The sequence below is a fragment of the Vidua chalybeata genome, chromosome 9, assembly GCF_026979565.1.
Source record: "Vidua chalybeata isolate OUT-0048 chromosome 9, bVidCha1 merged haplotype, whole genome shotgun sequence".
NCBI classification, from domain to species: domain Eukaryota; kingdom Metazoa; phylum Chordata; class Aves; order Passeriformes; family Viduidae; genus Vidua; species Vidua chalybeata.
The window spans coordinates 10,997,643-11,020,116 of NC_071538.1; the positions used below are offsets into that span (position 1 = coordinate 10,997,643).

The window sequence follows — 22,474 nt, forward strand, 5'->3', positions numbered from 1 at the left end:
TGAAGCTTACTGAGTTATATATGTGAGTAATACTGAAGTATTTTCTTTTATTAGAGTTTGTTTGTCTTTCCATTTTTATAAGTGGTTGCTACTCTTTTATTGAGAGAAAGAATAAAGACATTGCCTTTGCCTTTTCAGGAGCTCTTATCTTTATATACCTCTGTCAGCTCACCTCCTGCTCCTCTCTCAACCTTTCTGTCCACTGACTTTTAATAAATATGTGAAACATCTCTCTTAGCACAGATTGGTATTGTCACCTCAATATATATTCCTGCATTCTGAAAATGAACCGTGTTTTTCTTCTCCTTGAATTCTGTCTTTTAGGTTCAATTTAGAGGCAGCACCATCCCTCTCACATATGGGTTCTTTATTTCCTGAATACCTAGAGCAAAGTATGCTCCTTCCATGATTGGGTGTGTTCAAATAAAAGCTATTTTTCCCTCTTCCATGGTGGTAGCAGAATATTCCTTCATACAGGGCTTTCTGTAGCATCATTTTTATCTATGTAACTCAGAAAAATGTCCATTATTATTTCAGCTAAATAAGTTTATACTGAAATTATTACAGATTGCAGCTGGAGGAATTACCACTTTACAGATTCTGATTAAACATAAATAACAGCCCACTAATGTACATGGTCTAGTTGAAACTGGAGGACAGGTATAGAAGTATAATTCTAGCTTTTCAGGAAGAGTGAAGCAGCTGCACTATGGCAAATATCAGTACATAAACTCCAGTTAAGTCCCATTTTAGTCACCATTTTCTTTCCAGTCTTGCCTGATGTGTGTTAGCAGTTCTGTCCTTTAATTTGTAAATTATTTCTGAATTTGTGGATAACTATAGTTTAGAAATTTCTACTCCAACACCAGTGAAGTAGCTTCACTGTTTGCCTACACACCCTTCATTTTCCATATCTAAAGAGTAGCTTCATTTTCATATATGGAGGGTTGCTCCCAGGTATGGGTCTCTCCTCAGCATCTTCTGTATTTGTTACTAAATAATGGAAGCTTTTGAACTTGTCTGCCTCCCTCTACATTTTCTTTTCTTTCAAAGCTTGTGATTATAGATCTTACCTGAGTTTGGTGTTAATTACTGGATACTATTTGAATTATGTAAGATATCACTATAGATGCAATTGATTGAAATGTAGATACAACAGTATAATAGGATCAAATAGTTGGAAGATGAAAGTAGATCAAAAAGTAGTAAATCAGGCTTTAACACACCTTTACCTGGGAGAGTGGGTGGCTGTTAAAACACCTTACCATGGCTCCTGTGGATTCTTCATCACTGATGGATTTTTGAGACTAGATGTTGTACTGACAGGTAAAATTACAGGAAGATTAAACTAGGAGCTAGTTTTTGTCTTATGCCACATTTAATACAAAGTATGGGATCAGAAGTTTACAGGGATCACATCACTCCTACTTTAGGAACCTGTGGGATACAGTTTTTTTCAGATGTCTTCTACAAGGCTAGGTAAATAAGGCTAGCTGTGTCCAAAGGCTGATCCCATGAGCTCCAAGATCACCTTGGACAGGTGGATCCGATTGTGCACTTCAGAGATTTAAAGAAGTGCAAATGCATCCCTTTGTTTATTGCAATTAATTCTCACTGCATGAAACCTGGAGGAAAAAATTAAGATTGTGATTTGTTAGCCTACCAGTTTGACAGAACATTCATGCCTCTAGCAGCTGTTACATCATGAACTTTTCTGTCTCAGTCATTACTTGAACTTGTAAACCTGAGATTCAGAAATAACCATTCAGGTTTGTGATTTTGCTGACCCCTATGATTGCATTCCTATTCCCATTCAAGTTCATATTCTTTCGAGTTTTCTGAGTTGTTCACAGTATTAGGAACTGGCTGAGAAGCTTAGAAATCCCATTACTCACTGATGCAAATTTAGTCACCTCAAGATCTAAAAAACTGAGGTTTTTTTGCCTCAGTGACAACTTTTTCTTCAACTTTGCATCAGAGACAACTTTTCTTCTAATTCTGTACAAAGTGTGCTAACTTCTCTGAAACTTTAATGCCTGGTCTTCAGCATGGACGTACTCAGAAAAATGCATCCCTTGGTGGCTTAAGTTCCTCAAGTCCTAAAGCCTTTGGACTTGAGTTATTCAGTGCTTGAAACCTTTCTGGTACCCCATACCTTTGTAGGGACTAGTAAAAGTTTTTCCCTGTTGTATTTTTTTTCCTTGTTTAAAATTGCATGCTAAATATATAACCTCTGAGTCATATTTTTGAAAAACCCATCACAGAATAGTCTAATGCTCTGTTAGTGAGCTTATTTTGTGTAGTTTGAGACTGTTCAACAGTTTTGTAAGGCTATTTTAATAGTTCAAAATTGACTTCAAAATACCCATTATTAGTTACAATAGAATCCTAGAATTTACTCTGAATTTTCAAAGGCTTGAAATAAAAATAACCAAAACTTGCTTATATATATGTGCTACCATGAGTTAGTAAAATAAATAAACATGAAAACAAACCCACACAACAACAGCAACAACAACAAACTTCAAGCTGTGAGCCTTTTGCAATCATCTGTTTTTCCAAGGAAAAAATGCCCCTGGCTTTCACAAATATTTTTCAAAATAATGTTTTAGCCCTTCAGTTCCTCCTGCTACCTCTTTGCATTTATGATAGCAGTATGCCTGTGCCTACCCTTGACATTTTGGATGAAGTGTCAGATACAAGTACAGTCTTTTATATGTGATGGAGTTTAGTCTTCGCATGGTGAGATTTGTTGATGCAACAAAAATTACATTCCCTTGGGAAGTAACTCAGTGTAAACCTCCATTGTGTTTGTGCCAGTTCTGTTTACTGAAATTTGTCCCTAAATCTTTAAGCCTAAAACTGTACATATTTTGAAACATTCTGTTGTACGGAATCTCATATTTAACAGTTTCATGGGGTTGTTTCTTTGGAAGTAAAAGTGTTTCTCAAGAGCCTTTTTTTCTGTCCGCTCCCAGTGAAAAGAGGAGAGCAAAGCCATCCGCTTACCACAAAGCAGTGCCACCACAAAGGAAAGATTAAGGGTTTAGAGAGAGGTCAATGTGGGTTTTTCTCTAACTAAACACTTTCCTAAAGTTTCCTTGTGGAAAAAATAATGAAGTCATCTCAGAGTTTTTAAAGAATTTTTATTTCTTTTTCACCGTCTGCATTCGCTTGTCTTCTCAGCATGGATGTTTAATCTTTCTAGGCTTTGTGAATTGGTCCAAATGAATAAGTGGTGAGCTGTCTCTCTAGGAGCTAGAGGCTTATTCTAAGGCCCTAATCACTGAGTAAACACATCTTTGCCCTCCCTCTCTTACAACTGCTATATAATAGTTGAGATTCTAGCACAGTAACCTGGATATTGCAGGGATCGACGCTTTGAAATGCAGAACGGCTGATCCTCAAAAACAGACAGTGCCTGATCTTCCCCTGCCTCTTTCTTCTTTTTAAATTAAATATCACCACAGAAATGCTGTTTTATTGCATGATATTGTGCATCAGTGCCCTGGATTTTCAAGTTTACTTTCAGTCAACATTGTTGGCTGCACTTATATGGATCTCTGCATGTTGGGCTTATTAATGGCCCTTCCTGGCACATGTATACGTGGTTCTGAAGAACATTTAAATTAAATTAGACAAACAGTAATGCAAATTACTAATCCCTTTCTCAAAGTCGAATGTTCAAATGTTCTTTTATAAACAGTCATTAAATTTTATCCAAAGCCAGTATATGAGGCAAGAGCCCTGCAGGGGTTTTCTGCAAAGACAGCTGATCTGGAAATTGCATCCCATGTCTTGCTATATCAATACACATCAATATCTAGGGTTCAGTGTTACTTCTGATGAAGAGATTTGAAATTACTTTAAACAAAAGTCTGAAAATAGCACCGTATCATCTTGACAGCATAGCAAATATGTTCAAGTACTATTTTAAAATAAAGTAATTTATATGGGTACTGGGGAATGGAAAGCTGTAATTTTCTGAATTATATTTATAATTCATTGAATGCTAATTGCAGAATCACAGTCCTTAGCTAGCTCATGGTCTCCCTGTATATTTGCAGCCTGCTTTCTATATTTACATGCACACAGACTTGTTTTCCAAAAGGTGGTCTGAGATTTTCATGGGGACGCAGCTGCTGGCAGTGAAGCTCAAGTTTTACTTGATAGAGTTCCAGAAGAACAGCACAGAATATTTTGTTTCAAGAGACCATAGACACCATCTCAACATATAGTGCCTCTTTTCTTGGCTACAGAGGTGGTGATAGCAATGCACTACCGTTTTCCAGGTTATTTATAACTGTTTTTTGTGGTAGATGCTAGAAGCATGTTCCTTGTTCACAGAAATGTTATTTTTGTTGGGCAACAAGCCAAAAAAGTTCACTCATTTCTTAGGTCTGTTAATAAGGTTTTTGTTTTTCATTTGTTGTTCTTTTCATGTTCTAAACACATAATATATTGTATTTTAGTACTTAGAATATTAAGAAGCATTAAGAATATTTAAAAATTTGCAGAAGTGGACCATTTAACTTGAAATCTGCTGATTATTTCTTGTGTTGAGATAGGTGTCACCCTTGATAAACCCCATTGTGAGTACTAAAACACAAATCTGCAGCAGCAACTTTAAATTGTGAATTGCTTGAGGAACTTTTCACTCATCTCTTGTCACATTTTTTCCAGAGAAAGCTTCTTGCTATCTACCTCCACCATGATGAAAGCGTACTAACCAACGTCTTCTGCTCACAAATGCTTTGTGCTGAATCCATTGTCTCCTACCTGAGTCAGAACTTCATAACCTGGGCATGGGACATGACAAAAGAAGCAAACAGAGCAAGGTGAGACTCTTTGGACTCTGAGTGGAGCAGCTTTTGTCAGGGAAGGCCCTTATCTCTGACTATCAAATCTTCTGGTGCCTAATATCTATTTGAGCTAAAACTTCACGCTCATTCTCAGCTGGTCAGTGGAGCTGTGCTGGCTGACATGCGTTGAGAATTGGACTGGCCTTGTGTTCATCACAAAGTGACTTCTTATTCCTGTGCAGGATAAAGTAATGGAAGAAATTATTTCCCTTTTTTTTTCAGTTTATTTGAAAACATGATTCTATATTCAAACATGTGTCTTCACAGTTATGCACTGCAATGCCATAATATTACATGGCATGAATTGTGTGTATGTTGGTGTAACTGCATAAGAGTTGTCTGTCAATTGTTGTTAATGAAAATTTTATTTAAAAAATAACATTTGTGTGATCAATTAGTATTAAGAACAGATGATGCAAAATGTTAAATGCTTGCAATTCATATGAACTTTTTTGAACTACAGTTTTCTTATAGAACATTCCTTTGGGAATGTTCAGATATTTTGCTTTTGATATAATAAAAGCTATCTTATGTCTTAGAGAGACCATAATTTTGCTGACGAGTAAAGAAATTAAAACTGTAGATTCCACCTCCTTCTACAACTTTTGTAGATTACCTACAGATTTTCTTAGTTTCACTAAGGTCTCTCTGTTCTTTAGTTATCAGTTGGTCATGGTCTACTGAAAGTAATGCTATTATTATTATTATAACGTTTAAAAATCAGACGTGTTTGGTTCTCTAACTTGGACCTTATTTCATAACCTTTATTTACCCAGATGATTGATCATGTCTTGCCAGGATAACATCCTATGTCTATTACTATAATCAGAGTTATTCTAATTTTTGACTGAAAGATGCAACAGTCATTTGGCCTGGAATAAGGTTGCCACTTCTTTACACAATTCCAGTGATTACTGAACAAGGAAAATTACACATTTAGGTTTCTTTCTCTTGTGGATTATTAGAATAGAGCATTTATGCATTTCTAGTCTTCACCATGTGAATTATAGTTAATATTTCTTTACTGAGGTGACCTTGGAGAATGGAATAGTCTCTTTTTCTAATGTGCTTTTTAAATTACACTTTGTGTTTCTTAGGAATTCCTCACTTGACCTTCTGCATTTTGTCGTTGGAGGGATCAGCAGCAATGTTTCTAGTTAGAGTTATTCTAGAGAAGTGTAAAAAGTTATGGAATAAAAGCAGTTGCAAAAACAGATTAAAAGTTTCTGAAAAAAAAGTGAGAGGAAAAAGAAACATGTAGGTTCTTTCATAGGACCAAATACATAGACTGGAAAGTTGCTTAAGTCTTTTGGTATTGCCATTCATGGGCAGTAAGGAGCCTCCTCCTTTTCTTTTATCCCACAAGTTGGTGTAGAAGGAAACACTATTTCTAAACCATCTGTAGTGGCTAAGTTCAGTTGACTGCCTGCTGTTCTATTGTCTGCTCTTCTATTTAATTCTCTAGTTTCTTTTATTTTACAATGACAAAAAATTGCAGTGTAGTTTCTTTTGAAAAACTGTGTTTGAGGGGTTTTTTATGACTAACGATCAACAGCCATGTAATTGCTTTGTTGTGTTTTACTAAAGAAATCTATTAAGTAGCACAACTTTGATACACTAGTAATAAGAGTTTGCAGGTTACACAGACACCTGTGGTGACCAAAGCGACAGAAGCTGCTTGTTAGAAAGAGCCTGTACAGCTGTGTCCTATTAACTCCTTATGACACTTCTTAAAACACCAAATAAAGGGCTTGTTTAAGGCTTTATAGCTGCTCTCAATGAACTTAGTCCCTGATTGTGCTGGACGATAGGGTTTTTAAGCCTTCATTTTTTTGCTTTCTGTTAACAACAACAAAGAAACTGTCATATTAACAGTGAGGTCAAAAAATAGTAAGGGGTAAACAAGGCATGCTGGCTCGAATTAGAATAATTTCTCAGTTGTGTTTAGTGTCACATCCTGCTCCTTAGACTGTGATTTCTTCAGAGGGGGTACGATGCTTCCTTCTCCCTTTGGAAAGTGCCAGTGCACTGTGGGCATTCCCATAAATAAATACTCAGTCCCTCTGTTCCATCACTACCCTTCACTGGCAGTGCTCTTGGAGCTCATTCTGTTCTGTATCCCAGTGAACACAGTTAAATGTAGCCTTTTATTTGAATGCTGAGAAGACAACAGCAACAACAAGAGGAACTGGGTTTAGCCTGCTGGTGTAGCCCAAGAGCAACTCATTTATACTCCTCCAATTGCATTGTAAAAATGCTGGAAAAGCCAGGGTGGGACAGCAGAGGAATCAGGCCCACTTGATTTACAGCAGTCAACAGAGACACCTCAATGTCAGTAGTAAAGACATGGTTTCAGTACTGTGGAATGGCATGAGTAAATTCAAACAGCTATAAAGACTTTCCTTGTATAAGCCAAAAAAATCTTCATAATGTTTTGATCCATGAATGTCATTCTATCCCAAAATTAGTCCTAATAGTTGTTTCCAATTTTCTCATTAATGAAATGAGGGTCCATCCTGAGCACTGTAGCACAAAACCAGCTCCAAATTCATGTCATTTTCCCCAATTTTCATTGTGTTTGTCAGCTGACACTGATGCAGGAATGTGCTTTAAAACCCGCATTACTGTACAGTAGCACGTTTCTTCTGGAATCTCTCAATCTTCAATATCCATTCCAACAGATTGAAGAGAGTCTGTAGGTAGGAGTAAAATGCTATGAGAGCACTGGGTACCTGCCAGCAGCAGTGCAAGAGCATAGGCATTACAACTTTGGGAGTCAGATACTAAAATATTTCTTTCTGCAGCCATGCACTTGGTAAAAATGAAGGAGAAGTCTAGTTAATAAAGTTAAGGGGAAGTTTTGTTTTGGCTTCCATGGGTTTTAATTGCCTCTGACATCAGGTTTGCAGTGAAGGGAGCAATTACTTTGAGTAAGTTCTGTGATTATGAATTTATTCATTAGCCAAAATTACAAGAAAGGGAAAATAAAATAAGTAGCCTTCATTTAGGAAAATAATGTGGTGTTTTTATAATACAGTTAGGGAATAGACATGAAATCTTTATCTCCTATAGTTTAGAGTTCAGTTTTGGGAGCACCTCTTTGAAATATTCTTATGATCTGTTCCTGTCAAAGGAGGAAAAAGGCTACAAAGCTACACATGTATCTCTAACTTTAGCTCTTGTTATATTCCAATCAATTTGAGGTGAATCATGAGCTTAAAAATCATTGTTTCCTTTCAATTGCTTGCAGTGAAGATTGCTATCATGGCCCTTCAGACAGCAGAAATTTTGGGGGAGGTGTCAGGGCAGTGGCAGTGGGGTTTGACTGCAGTGGTGCTGGCAGATCAGGCCCTGCCATTGATGGCCCAATGCAGCACACACCTGCACTGAGCCTCACTTGGGCTGGGCAGTTCCTCCAGTTTCCAGAGGGATTTGGGGATGGATAAGCAGGAGAGCCAGACATGAGCAGCTCTAGTTCTGGCAGTTTTTACTTCAAAGAGTTGATTCAATACCATTGTTCTAATACAATTATGTGCATGAGAGTTGTGTATGTTTGTGCAAACACATGCCTAACTGGTTTTCTTAATTCATTAATGGGCATTAATATATTTGTAAGGAATAGTCCTGGCCAGTCCAGGAAAGATGTATATATACACACACATGCATTTACAGACACTGATAATGCATAATATCAAGAGCTTTCCAGCACACATGGTGTTTGTTAAGCAAAGCCAAAACCATAAGACAGTGACTCAAAAATCTGTAGCAGCTTTTTAGTTTTTGATATCATTGCCCTTGGGCACTGTATTTCAAGATGTTGCCAATTTTGCTCTGATGACAGGCATTGGTTAGTTTTATGTTCAAATGATAGCTTTTCACTTTGCTTAAGCTTAGGAAAGAGTTAATTCACTAAAGTGCTTCTCAGCAGCAGGTTGTCTTCACCTGCAATTTCCGTCATCAAGTGATTAGCCATATTCACAGTTGCTGACCCTTAATTCTAACCTACTGAATGATGCATGCCTGGATGAAGACCAGTTGACCATATTACTCCAGCTCCCCAATCCCATTTGATCCTTCAGCAAATATATTGCAGGTGTGGGGCCTGTGAGAGCGGGAGGAGGTGAGTTAATTTCTCACTGCCTCTTCAGGAGTGACCACAGATTCTGTATATGTTGCTTGCAAAACTGTTGGACGTGTTCTTTAGGCACTAAATCCTTAACAGGTTTCACAGAGCAGTGCGAAAACCTTTTCTATTGTATTCTGCATTTTTTTTATTTAATTTACTTTAATAGCAATACAGTGCCAGTCAATAAAAACAGGTCAGAAGTCTAATTAATGTTTTAAAAATAAAGGTTCTCAAACACCAGGCGAGTTTGTCATTTTTTGTATGGTTTGTTTTGAGGAGGAAGAGGAAAGAAGGTGAGGAGGGAACCCTTCTGTTCCATGATTACATCCCACCCGCTCATTTTCTCCTTTTCTCCTTTGCTTTTGATTTTAGTGGCGGTCTTAACAGAATGTCAAGATCAATTTGCAGCATGGTTTAACTCAAGGTTTGCATTCTGCCAGCAGCAATTGTCCTACTGAACAATGCCGTGTGTTCTTGTAACTTCAGAAGCTTTTAGGAGGCTCATGGCAAGGGCAGCATCTAATGACTTTATTAGGGTAGGGTTTCAGAATGGACTCGGTAATTGTTCGCATCTCTTTGTCATTTAGTCATAATTACTGCATAGTATTGTTCAGGGTTGCACTTGTGAATAGTTTCCTAATAGCACTGAAACGAAGGGAAAAAAGGAAAAGGATAAAAGGTGATTGTCTCTTTAGATGGAGAACAAAACAGCCTGTATATAGATGATGGTTAAACTGTTTATTATACACCCACCAGAAAAGGTAAACTATCCCTGCTTAAATATTTATGTGCTTCAAGGTAATTTCATGTTAGTAATCTAAAAATGTCCAAATTTGGAAAACTAAAAATCAGCAGAGAATGCATTTTGGTCTGGTCGTGATTAGGAAGATATGGATGTCTATAATAGCCAGCTATAAATAGAAAGCAGCCTCTCTGATGTTATCAAGATTTTCAGTGCATCAGTTTATATGCTTTTAGCAATGTTTTCAGGTCATCTGAGAAAAATAGTTATTAAACGCAAGGAATTAATTAACCTGATAGATTTGTAAGAATAGGTTTTAAGTCCCCACTCTAAAACAAAATCTCAAAGAATGTTCTATCCCACTGTACTCAAACTACAACCTAGTTGATTAAGCTTGTTGAACAGAAAAGATGAAAAAGAAAATTTTTTTGTGTCCTGTGCAAAAGAGGTGAAGGCAGAAGAACAGGCGGTCAAGACAGATTTGTTGGACTGTTTTGAGGAAGGATCTGGTTGTGTTCTCTTATTGCTTGTTTCTTCTGCTGTATTTGTGCAATCTTTCCTCCAGTTTGGAGACTCTCATTGACCTTACAGAATTGTATTTTACTTGTCAGGACAATTCTTTGACCTGTGAAGATTAATCTGAATTCTCTGACTTCAGATGTGCTTGTAGCTTCTCCCACTTTACCAACATCTGTAAAGTAACTAAACACAGTCTGTTCTTATCTAGACTATTATTAAATCTGTATATTAAATTTACCTGTGGCAAGCCTTGATCATTCCTCAGGAAATCACACAGTACATAATAGGTGATGATGGAAGTGCACCTTGTGTGTTCAATTCTTTGTGCAGTGTTCTAGCAAGGGCTCGAGGTATATTTTATTTATACTTTCACCAGTGACTTTTCCTGGTGTCCAGGGATGGACTAAAGGGTTTCTAGAGGCCTGTGGTTGAGACTGAATGGGGTTGTGAAGTGTTTATTTAATCTGGTTGACCCATTCAGGGTGGGAGTCAGATCTTCCATGTTCTAGGAAGAGACAGATAACCCACTCATGTAGGCTTTACTTTTGTATAAAGTAGTTAAAATCATGCTTTTTAACGTCTGAATCTGGTGTTTAGCATGTGAATCCTGAGGATGATGCCCACGTAATTTGATTTAGGCTGCTGTATCCATCTTTAAAATGTGCCTTGTGTCTGCTGCTCCTTGTGTTTGAGGTACGACCCTACCAGTGTGGGTAAGGCAGTAACTCTGTATTATGGAGAGCAAGATTATTTTAATATGCCAATTCAGGACCTCAGCTTTTACTCTTTTAAAAATGTAAATACCTAATACAAAAATGTTATTTTTACATTAACATTTTAATGAGTCTTATGTTGACTTTGCACATTATATAATTATGATTAAAAATAATCAGAAACCTTGCATATTTAATATTCATAATTGTTTTCTTCATGCTCAACAAAGAAGTTACTTTTTTCCCAAACCCATTTCTGAAATGTTAATGGCTGTTTAAGCTTGGCTTTGGGAATTGTCTAGTCCTAAATCACACTTTTTTGACCCAAAGTCATCCATTTTGTGTTCTGAAAGGGAATAGATCTTTTAGAAGAGATTGTCAGATTTTCTGCTGCTGCTGCTTTTTGAGGAGGACTTTAGGCTAAGAACATACAGAAAAAAACATCTCCAGAGCAGCCTTTCTGTTCTGTTAAAAGGTCCTTTCCAAAAAGTGTGGTGGGCACCATTTGCCAAAGGGCCTCATTGTAGGAGGAAACTTTTCCAAAGTTTTCCCTTAGGTGCATAAAAATAAAAAAGTAACTTCAGGAATTTATATGAGTAAGACTGTAACAAATAACCAGATCTTTGTTGTTTCTACTGGTACAGAAAGTAAAGAAAATCTAAAATACTGTGAATACTATAAAGATCTAAAATACTATGAATTTTTTAGTATTTATTTTAATGCATTTTTCCATACATTTGAGAGCTGAGTTCTCTCTTTATGGGAGAGAATTTGACCTTATGTGCACTAGACATTTGCTAATACAATTGTTAAATTAAGGTGTTGGGGAGAGGGTAAGAAAAGCAAAAGCCAATGAGAGCTTGCAATTTTTTTTTTTTTTTTAACATACAAAAAACCATTCAAAATATAGCACCAAGTGTCCCTCTGCACATTCCTGGAGCACAGTACAGTGTGCAAGATGCAACCTGCTCTGACTTGGTTTTCTTCTGCAGGGCTACTTGGCTAACATAAACCAGCTAGAGTTAACATTTTAGGTTTAGTTGTTCTTTCTACCACTGTGTTGACTGCTTGAGATTTATTCATGGTGCCTTGAGAAGGTAGATTCATTTGGGGGTATGTGGGGAGCTATTCATCCTATCAGGTTGTACATCAGTTCGATTCCTGCAGGAAATTGGGGGTCAGAAGGAGGACAGGCACTGAGTAGTCAGCTGCACATTTTCACAGAAACAAATTATTGCTAAACCCCAGCATCTACAGAGTGCTACACAGCATATTTGAGATCAGGAGCTATGATAGACCACAGGCTTGAGGCTTAAGTTGTAATAAGTATTTCCTTTGGGTTTGAGACTCAATAATATATAAAGCTTTTCTCTGTAGATTCTTAAACCTGTTATTTTGTCATGATTGCATTCTAGGACCTTATTTTACAGTAATATTAAATAAGTTACTACGTTAATAAAAATTATTTTTAAATTAATACAAAAAGCTGTGCCAGGAGTGTATTTTAATGTAAGGCCTCACATATTAGCTGGTAGGAAATGATAACATTCTTCTTTGGAAAACTCATGAGCTACAAAGATGATAACTCCTCACACAGGTTGTCTCAAAGTGCATGTGGGGGGATAATTACTGTGCAGGCATCAGCAGCTCCCCCAGTCAACATCTTCATGGCACCAAAATAATTCTTCCTTAGTGCCACTTTTAACTAAAAAGTGAACTATGTCTAAGCAAAGTTCACTTTTTAGTTAGATTGAACATAGCACCTGTTCAATCTATTAAAAAACTTCAATAGTGTCTACATTTTTTTAGCTTGTTTCTGTATTTGTCAAGCCATGGTCAGTGTCCATCCATGTCTATCCTGGAGCTGTAACTGCTGGTTTCATTGCTACTGAGTCATGCAAGAAATGGTGCTGCCTGCCACAACTGGTACTTTTGTTGATGAACTTTTTTCTTGTAACTTTTGAGATTATTTTTTAAAATGGATTTTTACTTCATAAAATGCCTTTTTTTTTTTTTTTTTTTTTTTTTGCCTTTCTCTTGCTCCCTCCTTGAATATTTTTGTAATTTCAAAATAAAAGGACTAGTAGGATGCTGCTTGCCCTTCCTTTCTGGCAACATTTCCTCTGTTGGTGGGAGATCACAGTAATCCAATGCTGTGGAAAACCCTTTTCCCTGGAGGGACATCTGTCTCTTTGATGGACTCCACAGGCACTTTTTTTGGCAGCTCTGGAGATGCCACTGAGAGATCTGGCACATTTCTGTTTAGATGAAAGTAAGAAAATCCCTTATAAGTGATGTACAGAGTAAGATACTGGTTATTGCACCAGGTTGTTTTGGTCCTGCTCACTTCTAACAGTAAATATTAGCACAGAGGGGATGTTTTTTCCTTTTTTTCTGGCTATGAAACTGAAAGTAAAAAGGTCTGAAAATACAAAATCAGTAAAGGCAGAAAAGGGAAAAAAATTATTCTTTATTTGGAATTCTCAGCATGCAAAGCCGATACCTATAAAAGCATAATTTGGGACTGAGTTATTTGTTGACTAAATACAAAATAGACTTAAAAAAAATAATAAACCAGCACCTTTGACTAGTACAATTAGGTCTGTAAGCGTCTTCTTTAGTTTCGTTCCTTCTAGCATTGTTCTCTACAGCACTTCTTCACTTCCAGTTAAATATTTTCGTTTTCCATGGAACTTCTGTGCTCTGTTGAAGACTGTTAGACAGTTTTAATACACAAGTTTAGGAATTCAGTTCAATTGTCCACTGTCTTTAGTGCTTCCAGGAGTGAAACCTTGAACTCACATAAGTCATTTTGCTGTGGAGGATCACCACTGACTTCTGTGAGGCCAACATTTCACTTACCTGTTCCCACCTTGAAAGGAAAACATCAAAAGCCATTATTTATCTGAAGAGTTGATATGTCCAGACTTTACAGATGCTGTTTTATCCTTACCAGATGTTACACGTCTGTGTCGCTGTTTCTGATATAGCAGAGTTTGTTCAGCTTTTTGATGTCTTCTTTGTGTCTGATTGTTCTGAGTTGAAAAATACAGAGAATCAGGGAGTAACACTTATGGCTTTGAAATACTTGCTTGCCACCCCCACCCAGTGCCTTCCATCCAACTACAGCCACAGACAAATTCTCTCTGAGGAGAGATTTTTTTTAGTACTTCAGGTGCCTCAAATAAGCCCAATGCTGTACTTCTCAGACTTACCAATTTTTAGCCATTTTATTGGATGCAATTTGTATATTGATTAAAAAAATCACAAATTTGAATCTTTTCAATATCTTTGAGAAGAAATTACTTGGAGCACTTGACATTTTAATGCAGTTTGTCTTTTCAAATAGGTTTGGCTTCTAAGGCATGTGACAATAGGACTTTGCTCTTCAGTTAGAGCATACATTTCAGAGTAGTTGTTACCTAAAATATTATCATAAGGCATAAGAAAACACATGATTTAAGTTGCCTTTCATGAACATAATTAAGAATTAATAAGCCTGTACCAGTGGCTAGTCCTCAGAATTTCCACTGTTTTGCCTTTTGTGACCCGTGTTATTAAAAGTCCATTATTTTTACAGACTTTATTAAATTGGATCTTATTAAAGCATTCTATATTTGCATTTGGTCTTTCATAATTCATTATTATTATGACATTTACTTTTTACCATCAGATCTGAAAACATATCATAAGCTACCCTTTTCTCTTGAAAGAAATGCTAATTTCAAACAGTCCTTTAATGGAAGAGAAAAGCTTTATCAGTTTTTTCATTTATTCAAGATCGTGTTAAGAATACTAATGTTAGACTTCTGTATGCTAATATCTAAGAGCTTTTTTTGGTCAAAAGCTTAGAATTATTGTTTTTTAGACCACACTGCTAAGTATGTCACTGGCAGGGCACTAGTACAAAAGAAAATACAATTCTGAAGTACCATGTTTTAATTCTGTGACTGATGAAACCAATTGCTTGATCTTTCATTATTAAATTATGCTTTTGTATGAAATTTACTATTTTTATACTTCACCATGTTTATTAGATTGTTGCTCTACTTAGTTTCTCTTTAGAAGTTTTAAACAATTGATTCAGCATTATTATTTTGGGGAGTAGTTTTGAATTATAGTCTTCACATAGTGTAACAGGAAATGGAATTCTCTATGAAATAAATCACTGTCTCAAGCAGTTGTTGTTTTAATTTAGTTTGTAAATATTATAATAACTTAGTGATAAAAAGAGATAAAGAGCTCTAGAACTGAATGTAGGTGATATCAGTTAAACTGCTGAATTTAGCATAATTTTTTTTTAAACTTAACTTCAATAAATCCTTTACAGTGTTAACTATTTATTTCTTCCCCCACAAGGTTTCTGACGATGTGCACTAGACATTTTGGGAGTGTTGTAGCCCAAACCATTCGAACTCAGAAGACAGACCAGTTTCCACTTTTCCTTATTATTATGGGAAAACGATCATCTAATGAAGTGTTGAATGTAATACAAGGTACAGTTCTTTGTAATACAGGTATTCCTTATGTGAGTATTGAAACTCCTATAAGAGGTCTTTGCTGTTTCTCTTTTAAGATGTCCAGAATATTAATTTATTACACAAAACACACTTTAAGTTGCCAAGAGTATAATTATCTACTACTCATAAATGTATTAATTAGCATGGTGTTAGAAATTGGAGTTGCCATGACTGTAGTAGGATCATAGTTTATGTTTTGTTTTTTTTTTTTTTTTAATGGAAGCTTAATTTCCTAAATAAGGAGCTACACTTAGTTTTCCAAATGTATATCCTGATACATTCCTGATTTCCAAAAGATCTTGGCTGCACTTTTTGCATAGTGCCAGAATGCATTTGGTTCTTTGTGTGTAGTTCCTTGTTAATACCTGGGCTCCTGTTGCTAATATTTGGACGTGAGTTGCTTTTTCAGACCTGCCTGCAGCATCAAGACCCTCACAACAGGTCAGGATTGAAGTTCCTAATATAATCTCACATAAATGAAGCTTTCTGGTTTACATGAGCAGTTCTTTCTGGTGTAACCATTCCTCTGATTTCACTGACAACATGACTTAGATGTGGAGTGTTGCCCTCTGACTGCTGTTCTCAGTAACTCTTCAAATTAGAGCACATCAAAGAATGGCTGCCTCTCATTTCTTCTGCTTTCTCCACAAGTTTGCCTTCATGACACTGTGTCCTCATTTTTTTTATTGCTTTTGTCTGGCAATTTTTATTGTAATCTCATTTTCCTGAGGAAGTTCAGCCTCGGGAAATTATGCCTTTTGCAGACAAGCATTAGTGTTTCTTTGTGCATCTGGGATTAATAATTTTCTTGAGGAATCTGCAGTGTTCCTTCCTGTGGACAAAATGGTTAATTTTTGCATGGATTTTGTCTCCTCGGTGCAAGGTACAGCACAACACTAATTCATGGTATGAATGCCTGTAACTTATAAAACCTATTTCATAGATTTCTTAGGTTATTTCATAGGAATAGCCTTATAAATAGGTCAGTTTTCTGACTCTGCAGTACAGTTCAGAACCTTTACCATCCCACTGAAGTCAGTGGTGCTACTGACTTAAATTACTTAATGGCTTTAGCAACAATTCAAAGTCATAATACAATACAGCTTTATATTAAAAATATTCCAGATTATTTGTGTGTGTTAAGTTTTAATGATTTGTCAGGTTTTCTGCAATCTTTTGCACTAAACTAAAACAATCACCTATTGTAGCCTTACTTAAATTCATCCTTTAACAAAAATCACACAATCTCTGCTTGTTATTTTCCCAGGAATGGGGACACTGGTATCTTTTAACAATAGTGCCTCAATGAATGGTAGTCTCTGAAATCCTGCATGTTGTAGCATGTGGGATAACATTTTCTGCTAAGGTAGCAAATGTTAGAAATGGGAACAATGAAGGCCTTTCAGGGCTGGGTGAGAAGGCATGTTGACAGAAGAGATACAACTATATAGAAACCTAAGACCCCAGTGGCGTTTATTGAAATGCAGACTGTCTTAGTTTGCTTTTGATTTTTATTTTTTTCCTGGGGTTGGAAACTATGGGGACAGTCTTGTTTTCTTTAGTGGTACTTGTTCTGCTGGGGTCCAACAGCTGTTTAGGCTGGCAGATGTTAAGACTTCATAGTTTTTGACCATTTCTCATGGTTTAAGACCTTTCAACTATGACAAGTGGCTTTAATGGGTAGTCTAGTCTTCAGTTTAGAAAGAGGCACCAAGGAATGCATCTTAGGAGGAAATTAAAGTAGTCTTTCAGTCTTAATGGAGAAAACATGGGGAGGTATCTGTTTCCCTATGCATGTGTTCTATTTCATGATACAAACATGGATGACAGAATTTTTCACTTCAGTAGCTTTGCAAGTTTTTTGAGAAGTAGATAGACTGAAGAAAATATAGTATTTGAAATGTTATTACTAGTTATATCCAAATAAAATGTGGATATATTTTGTCATATCCATTCAATCATTGTATCGTGGGTTTTCCATTGCTCTAAACCAATCCACTTGGATGATGCTGCAAACATCCTACCTTGTGTTGCCTGACTAAGCAGTTGCTTTGGTCTCCCTGGGAATTCTAAAACTGTAAAATCAATTTCATGTAAGGGAATCCCAGATCTACTGCTTTCCTTTAACATCAGTGACTAAAAGACAAAATAGAGTTAATTCATGCAAGCATAAAAGCAATTGTTCAGATTTGCACCACCTGGAATTTTAACCTGTGATCAACCTTTGTAAAAATAATTTTGAGTTTTCAGTAAAAAGGTGAATTGAAAGCATTCTACTCAGATTCTGCATTTTCTACTCTTGTGGATTTTTTTTTTTTTTTTTTTTAGTCTGGCTATTTCTTATGGATTAATTCTAAAATGACTTCGTTTTTGTTTAATAACTTTAATGAAATGAAGTTCAGCTATCTTCCTTTGTTGCTAGGTAACACAACAGTGGATGAGCTAATGATGAGGCTGATGGCTGCGATGGAGATCTTCAGTGCCCAGCAGCAGGAAGACATAAAGGATGAGGTGAGCACTGAAAGTTGCTGCAGATACCTCCTGGCTTCCACGAATCACTGGGGATGTAAATTAACCAGATGTTTCTTTAGCCAGTGGAGCTGGGGATGATTTGTTTTAGTGTCTCTTCCATTGTCAGAAACTAAAAAGGTAAAGTCTCCTCTGTGTATTTGGGTCTCTCAGAACTCCTCCTTTTTGTTCTTGTCATTTTCAGTTTCTTTCCTTTTTCTGAACATAGTCACATAGTACATTATACTGATATTATAGAGCTTAATATGCTCATGCAAGGAAAATTATCAGATTTTTTGCTACTGACCAGCTACAAGTCATAGGTAGAAAACAAAAATAGATTAATATATCTTAAATGTGTCTGTTTAAAAGGGGGCTGAAACCAACTTTAACCAGTACACCAGTACTGAGCCACCACTCACAATGATGCAGAATGCATAAATGATGACTTCTCAAAACCAGTGTTTCAATTACACAGAAGCAGACAAAGTGAGTTACACAGCTGAAAGATCTTTATCTGTTACTCTATAAATTAAGAGTGACGTTTTTAAGTAGTGAAGTTCTTAGGAATTTATAATAATAGGTGTGTTGCCATTCAAGATTATTCTTATCCTGTTGTATAGACATTGATTGACAATAATTCACTAAACACATTCTTCACATTTAAATCTTGTATCTCATTAGTACAAGATTTACTGACTGTAAATATGAAGGCACATTATCTGCACAATATCTGTCATTCACTACTTCTTCTTTATTTATGCTACCTGTAATTCATTGGTAAAGAAATTGACTTCAATTTTGTTAATACTGAACACAAATTTAAATATGAGGGTTACAACAAAAATCCAAGGCACAATATAACTGATTTTTAATTGCATTTTAACAGCAGTGTCTTGAGTTTGGAAGTTTTTATAATGCTTTAGTAAGAAGATGAAATTTACATCACAGATGAGGTCCAAGAGAGGTTCAGAATTAAAAACTATAAAAGCTGATAAAAAGGAAGAAAACAGAGGGAAACAGATGCATATGAAGTCAGAGAGATAAGAGCAAACAAGGGATAGGAGAAGAAACTAGAAGTGATAGGATTGGAACAGAGTGAGGAGCAGAACACCAGGCTGGACCCAGAACCAGGAACTGGCTCCTGTCCTGGGCTGCTCTTTGTCCTTCCCTGGACAGCCATGAGCAGTGACAGTGACAGTCCAGTCCCCACATGGGATTATTGTCTCCTGGCTTCTTTCCCCAAGTGCTCTACCTATCTAGGGAGAATGGAAAATTGATTTTTATACGTTTCTCCAAAATCTACCTTTGTCCAAGTCTTCTGTACTCTTTTGTTTTTCTGTCACCAATGACATTTCTTCCCCAACAGGAGCTTTTTCTAACACACTTTGACATTCAGAAAAGGGATGGGAAATTTCATAAACTTTGGGGGCAGCTTTCCAGACACTATGGGTTCTATACACAAATAGGATATTTACTTACACCATGGCTCCACTCGTTACAAGCACGATGAAAAGGTGATTCAGACACTTTGCCTTTGAAGCAGGAAGTTTTCAAAACAAAAAATAACCTTGCTTTATGAAATTACTATTCCAGAGAGGGAGTATTTGACATGCAGGCTGTACTCAATACAGGGCTTCAGCCTGAAAACAAAATATTGCCTTTTTGTGGTTCAGCTACATAACATGTAGCTTTCCTGTAAGCCTCGTACTTGACAACTTCAAGTGTTCAAACATCAACACCTTTTCTTTTTTAAGATCTTACTGCAGATGGTGCACTTTTTTCCCAAATATTACAATAGCAAACAGGATACAGAGTCCGGTTTCTGTTACTGTTTCCTTAGTAGCAACAATAAGTCATCGTAAAACCACAAGAAGATAAGCAGAGAATTCTTTTGTGCTTTAAAAAGAGTCATCAGTGTAGCATTGCTGTAAACAGAAGTGTGTGCGAGAGAGAACCAGAACTGGAAACATTTGTAAATGACAGCATGAAATCAGTAATGAGTGAGTTGATGCAGCTGAAATTCTCATGCACATGAAAGCTTCCAGCACAGCCATTGCATAATCCTGTTTGGCACAGTGTGTTTTGCAGTGCCCTCTGATGGTTATTTGGGTACAGGAGGACTGGTACCACTCCAGCTGCTGCTCCAGGTGTTCAGCTGATGTTGGCTGTAGCTACAGGCAGCTCCCTGTCCCTGGGCATCTGCTGGGGGTATAGGTGGGATGCTCAACTTAGCCTCACCTGAGTGAGCCACCTCATTAGCTGCTGATAATAACAGTATGCTTAGCTAAATCCTGTGCTTTTGTATCCATGTATTGCAATTTAGCCTCATAAGATTTTAATGGGGCAAATCTCTTGCAAATTTTTTTAGTGTCAAGTGCTAAAATACCATCACTTAACTAGCAGTTGGATTTAATTTTTATATTTGTCTGTTGTACTCTTACATAATCTCCAAAGAAATACCTTAAAAACATTGGAATGCACATGTGTACTCATAGTGACCCAACATGCCTGTCCTGGTGTGTAACTTCTGAACCTGTTTTCTCTCCCAAGTTTCTTATTCTTTTCCCTGCCTCTCCAAGGTTCTGGGTCAGTCATGAGCTGTTGCTGTGTTGGCCAGATGACATTTTGGAAACCTCCTGCCTCTTTTGGACCATGCTGTTGATGTGCCATTGTACATACACAGTCTAGGTGTCTGTTTTATAATTTCACTCCTAAAATTGCTGTAAGAACAAGCCACAAACTGCAAAATTGGATTGGCAGCACACTTGATGTGCTCACATGGCTCTTCTGATAAGAAGCCAGTGGATAATTCAGTTGTGGGCTCAGTGACCATCACCAGTGAAGCCTCCTGCCCAGGATACAGCCCCACCTTTCCCAGTGCAGTCAGGTCTGGGGACTGCAGTCCAACCTCACACTGTGTATGCAGAGTTATTCTGCAGCTGCACTAATGGTTTCCTGCATCTGATGGACACATTTTCTTTTCCTAACCATGGATTAGAACTCCACTACAGGAGTTGACACCCCAGCTACTGCTCAGGCAGTGAGGTTTTGCAGAGGGAGTAAATGTCATCAAGGAGTTCCTCCTGTAAGCAAGAGAGGGTCTCTCAGAGCAGGGATAACCAGCCTCTGCCACTGTTAATCAAGGTGTGCACTGAGATTTTTCGGGCAATGACTTTGAAAAGAGCGTGTAGTATCAGTTCCTCTTGAGTATCAGTTCCTCTTAAGTGTCAGTGCCTGGTGCTGGACTTAGGAAAACAATAGTTGTAAAATATTCTACGCCCTGGAATGTCCATTTTTAAACACCCTATGAGTTTGCTTGCTTTAACTGGGTAGTTAAATAATCATCTCAGTGTGGCATGATGGGCCCAGATACATCCGAGTTAGTTCCTTTGTGAGATTAATGTGAAGAGATCTGTGATTAAATCCTGGCATTACAGCACAACACACCTGTTCTGGGCTGATCCTCAACATTTTTTCTTCATTGCCTGAGGAGGAGGCTTCTCAAAGGATTACAGTAACACTTTTTGACAAGCTTATACAGGGCGGAGTTTCCATGTAATGACAGGGCTCATTTGATGATGCCTCAGTAATGCATTTTTTATTTTTGCTGTCAACATTTATTACTGTAGAAGAAATGACTGTTACACAGCTGGTCCAACTTGTCCACATTTAAGTAACAGTAGGTCTCTGGTCATGTTTATTTTTGTCGTTATGCAACACTGGCACCCCTGCTCCTGGATTAGACATCAAGGTGGAATTGTAATACCCACAGTTGCTTCAGAGATCTTCTTATTTTTACAAATACCAGTTGAAACCTTTCATTCACTTTAAACCATGTCTGCCAGCACACTGGTCTGTAGTGTAAAAGAGACACACCTAAGAATTTTTAAACTGGAAAAACTGCTGTAAACAGACTCTGCCTGAAGAGAAGCTGTAGAAGACTGTAGGTCTGCAGAGTCACCATCTTTCCTCTTTGTTCTTGGGTGACATCTCTTTCCTAGATACTTCTAGAGCTTGAGGAAGACATAGGTCCTTCCTCACCAATATCTGGATGGGGATTTAAAAAACAGGTGAAAGAAAACCAAAACTCCAAACGGCAGCATAAATTCTTTTTCCTCTTTTCCCTGCCACAGCGTTTTGGGGGCTTTAGTGGCCAAGTGATATTTTCATAGCTGTGCTGTGAGAAACCTGGTATCACCATGTCTTTTCCTCCTTTTCTGCCTCACTGCTGTCGAGTGTAGGGGAAGTGCTTCCATCAGCTCTGCAAGAGACCTCTGAAATTTCTGCTGGGGACTGAAACTCTGATGTAAATCAGTAGAAATCAGACATCTGAGTACCTTGGATAATCTCTGTTCCATCTAACACTGTCATGTGTATCATGGTGTATAGCATTTGCACAACAAGAGATTATGAGAATACGGAATTCATTAAATTCCAAAGCGCAAAAGCATTATGGTTATGACAGGCGTCTAGCAAAGATT

At 37.2% G+C, this 22,474-nt stretch overlaps 1 protein-coding gene across 1 annotated transcript in view; it reads left to right on the forward strand.

Annotated features, from left to right (window-relative positions):
- The window catches only part of FAF1 (Fas associated factor 1), a 152,648-nt gene that overhangs the window by 106,754 nt on the left and 23,420 nt on the right, over positions 1-22,474 (forward strand). Inside the window, exons 13-15 of the mRNA XM_053950465.1 lie at positions 4,684-4,838; positions 15,322-15,458; positions 17,905-17,993. Coding sequence (XP_053806440.1) covers positions 4,684-4,838; positions 15,322-15,458; positions 17,905-17,993 — 381 coding nt within the window. The remainder of the gene's footprint in view (positions 1-4,683; positions 4,839-15,321; positions 15,459-17,904; positions 17,994-22,474) is intronic.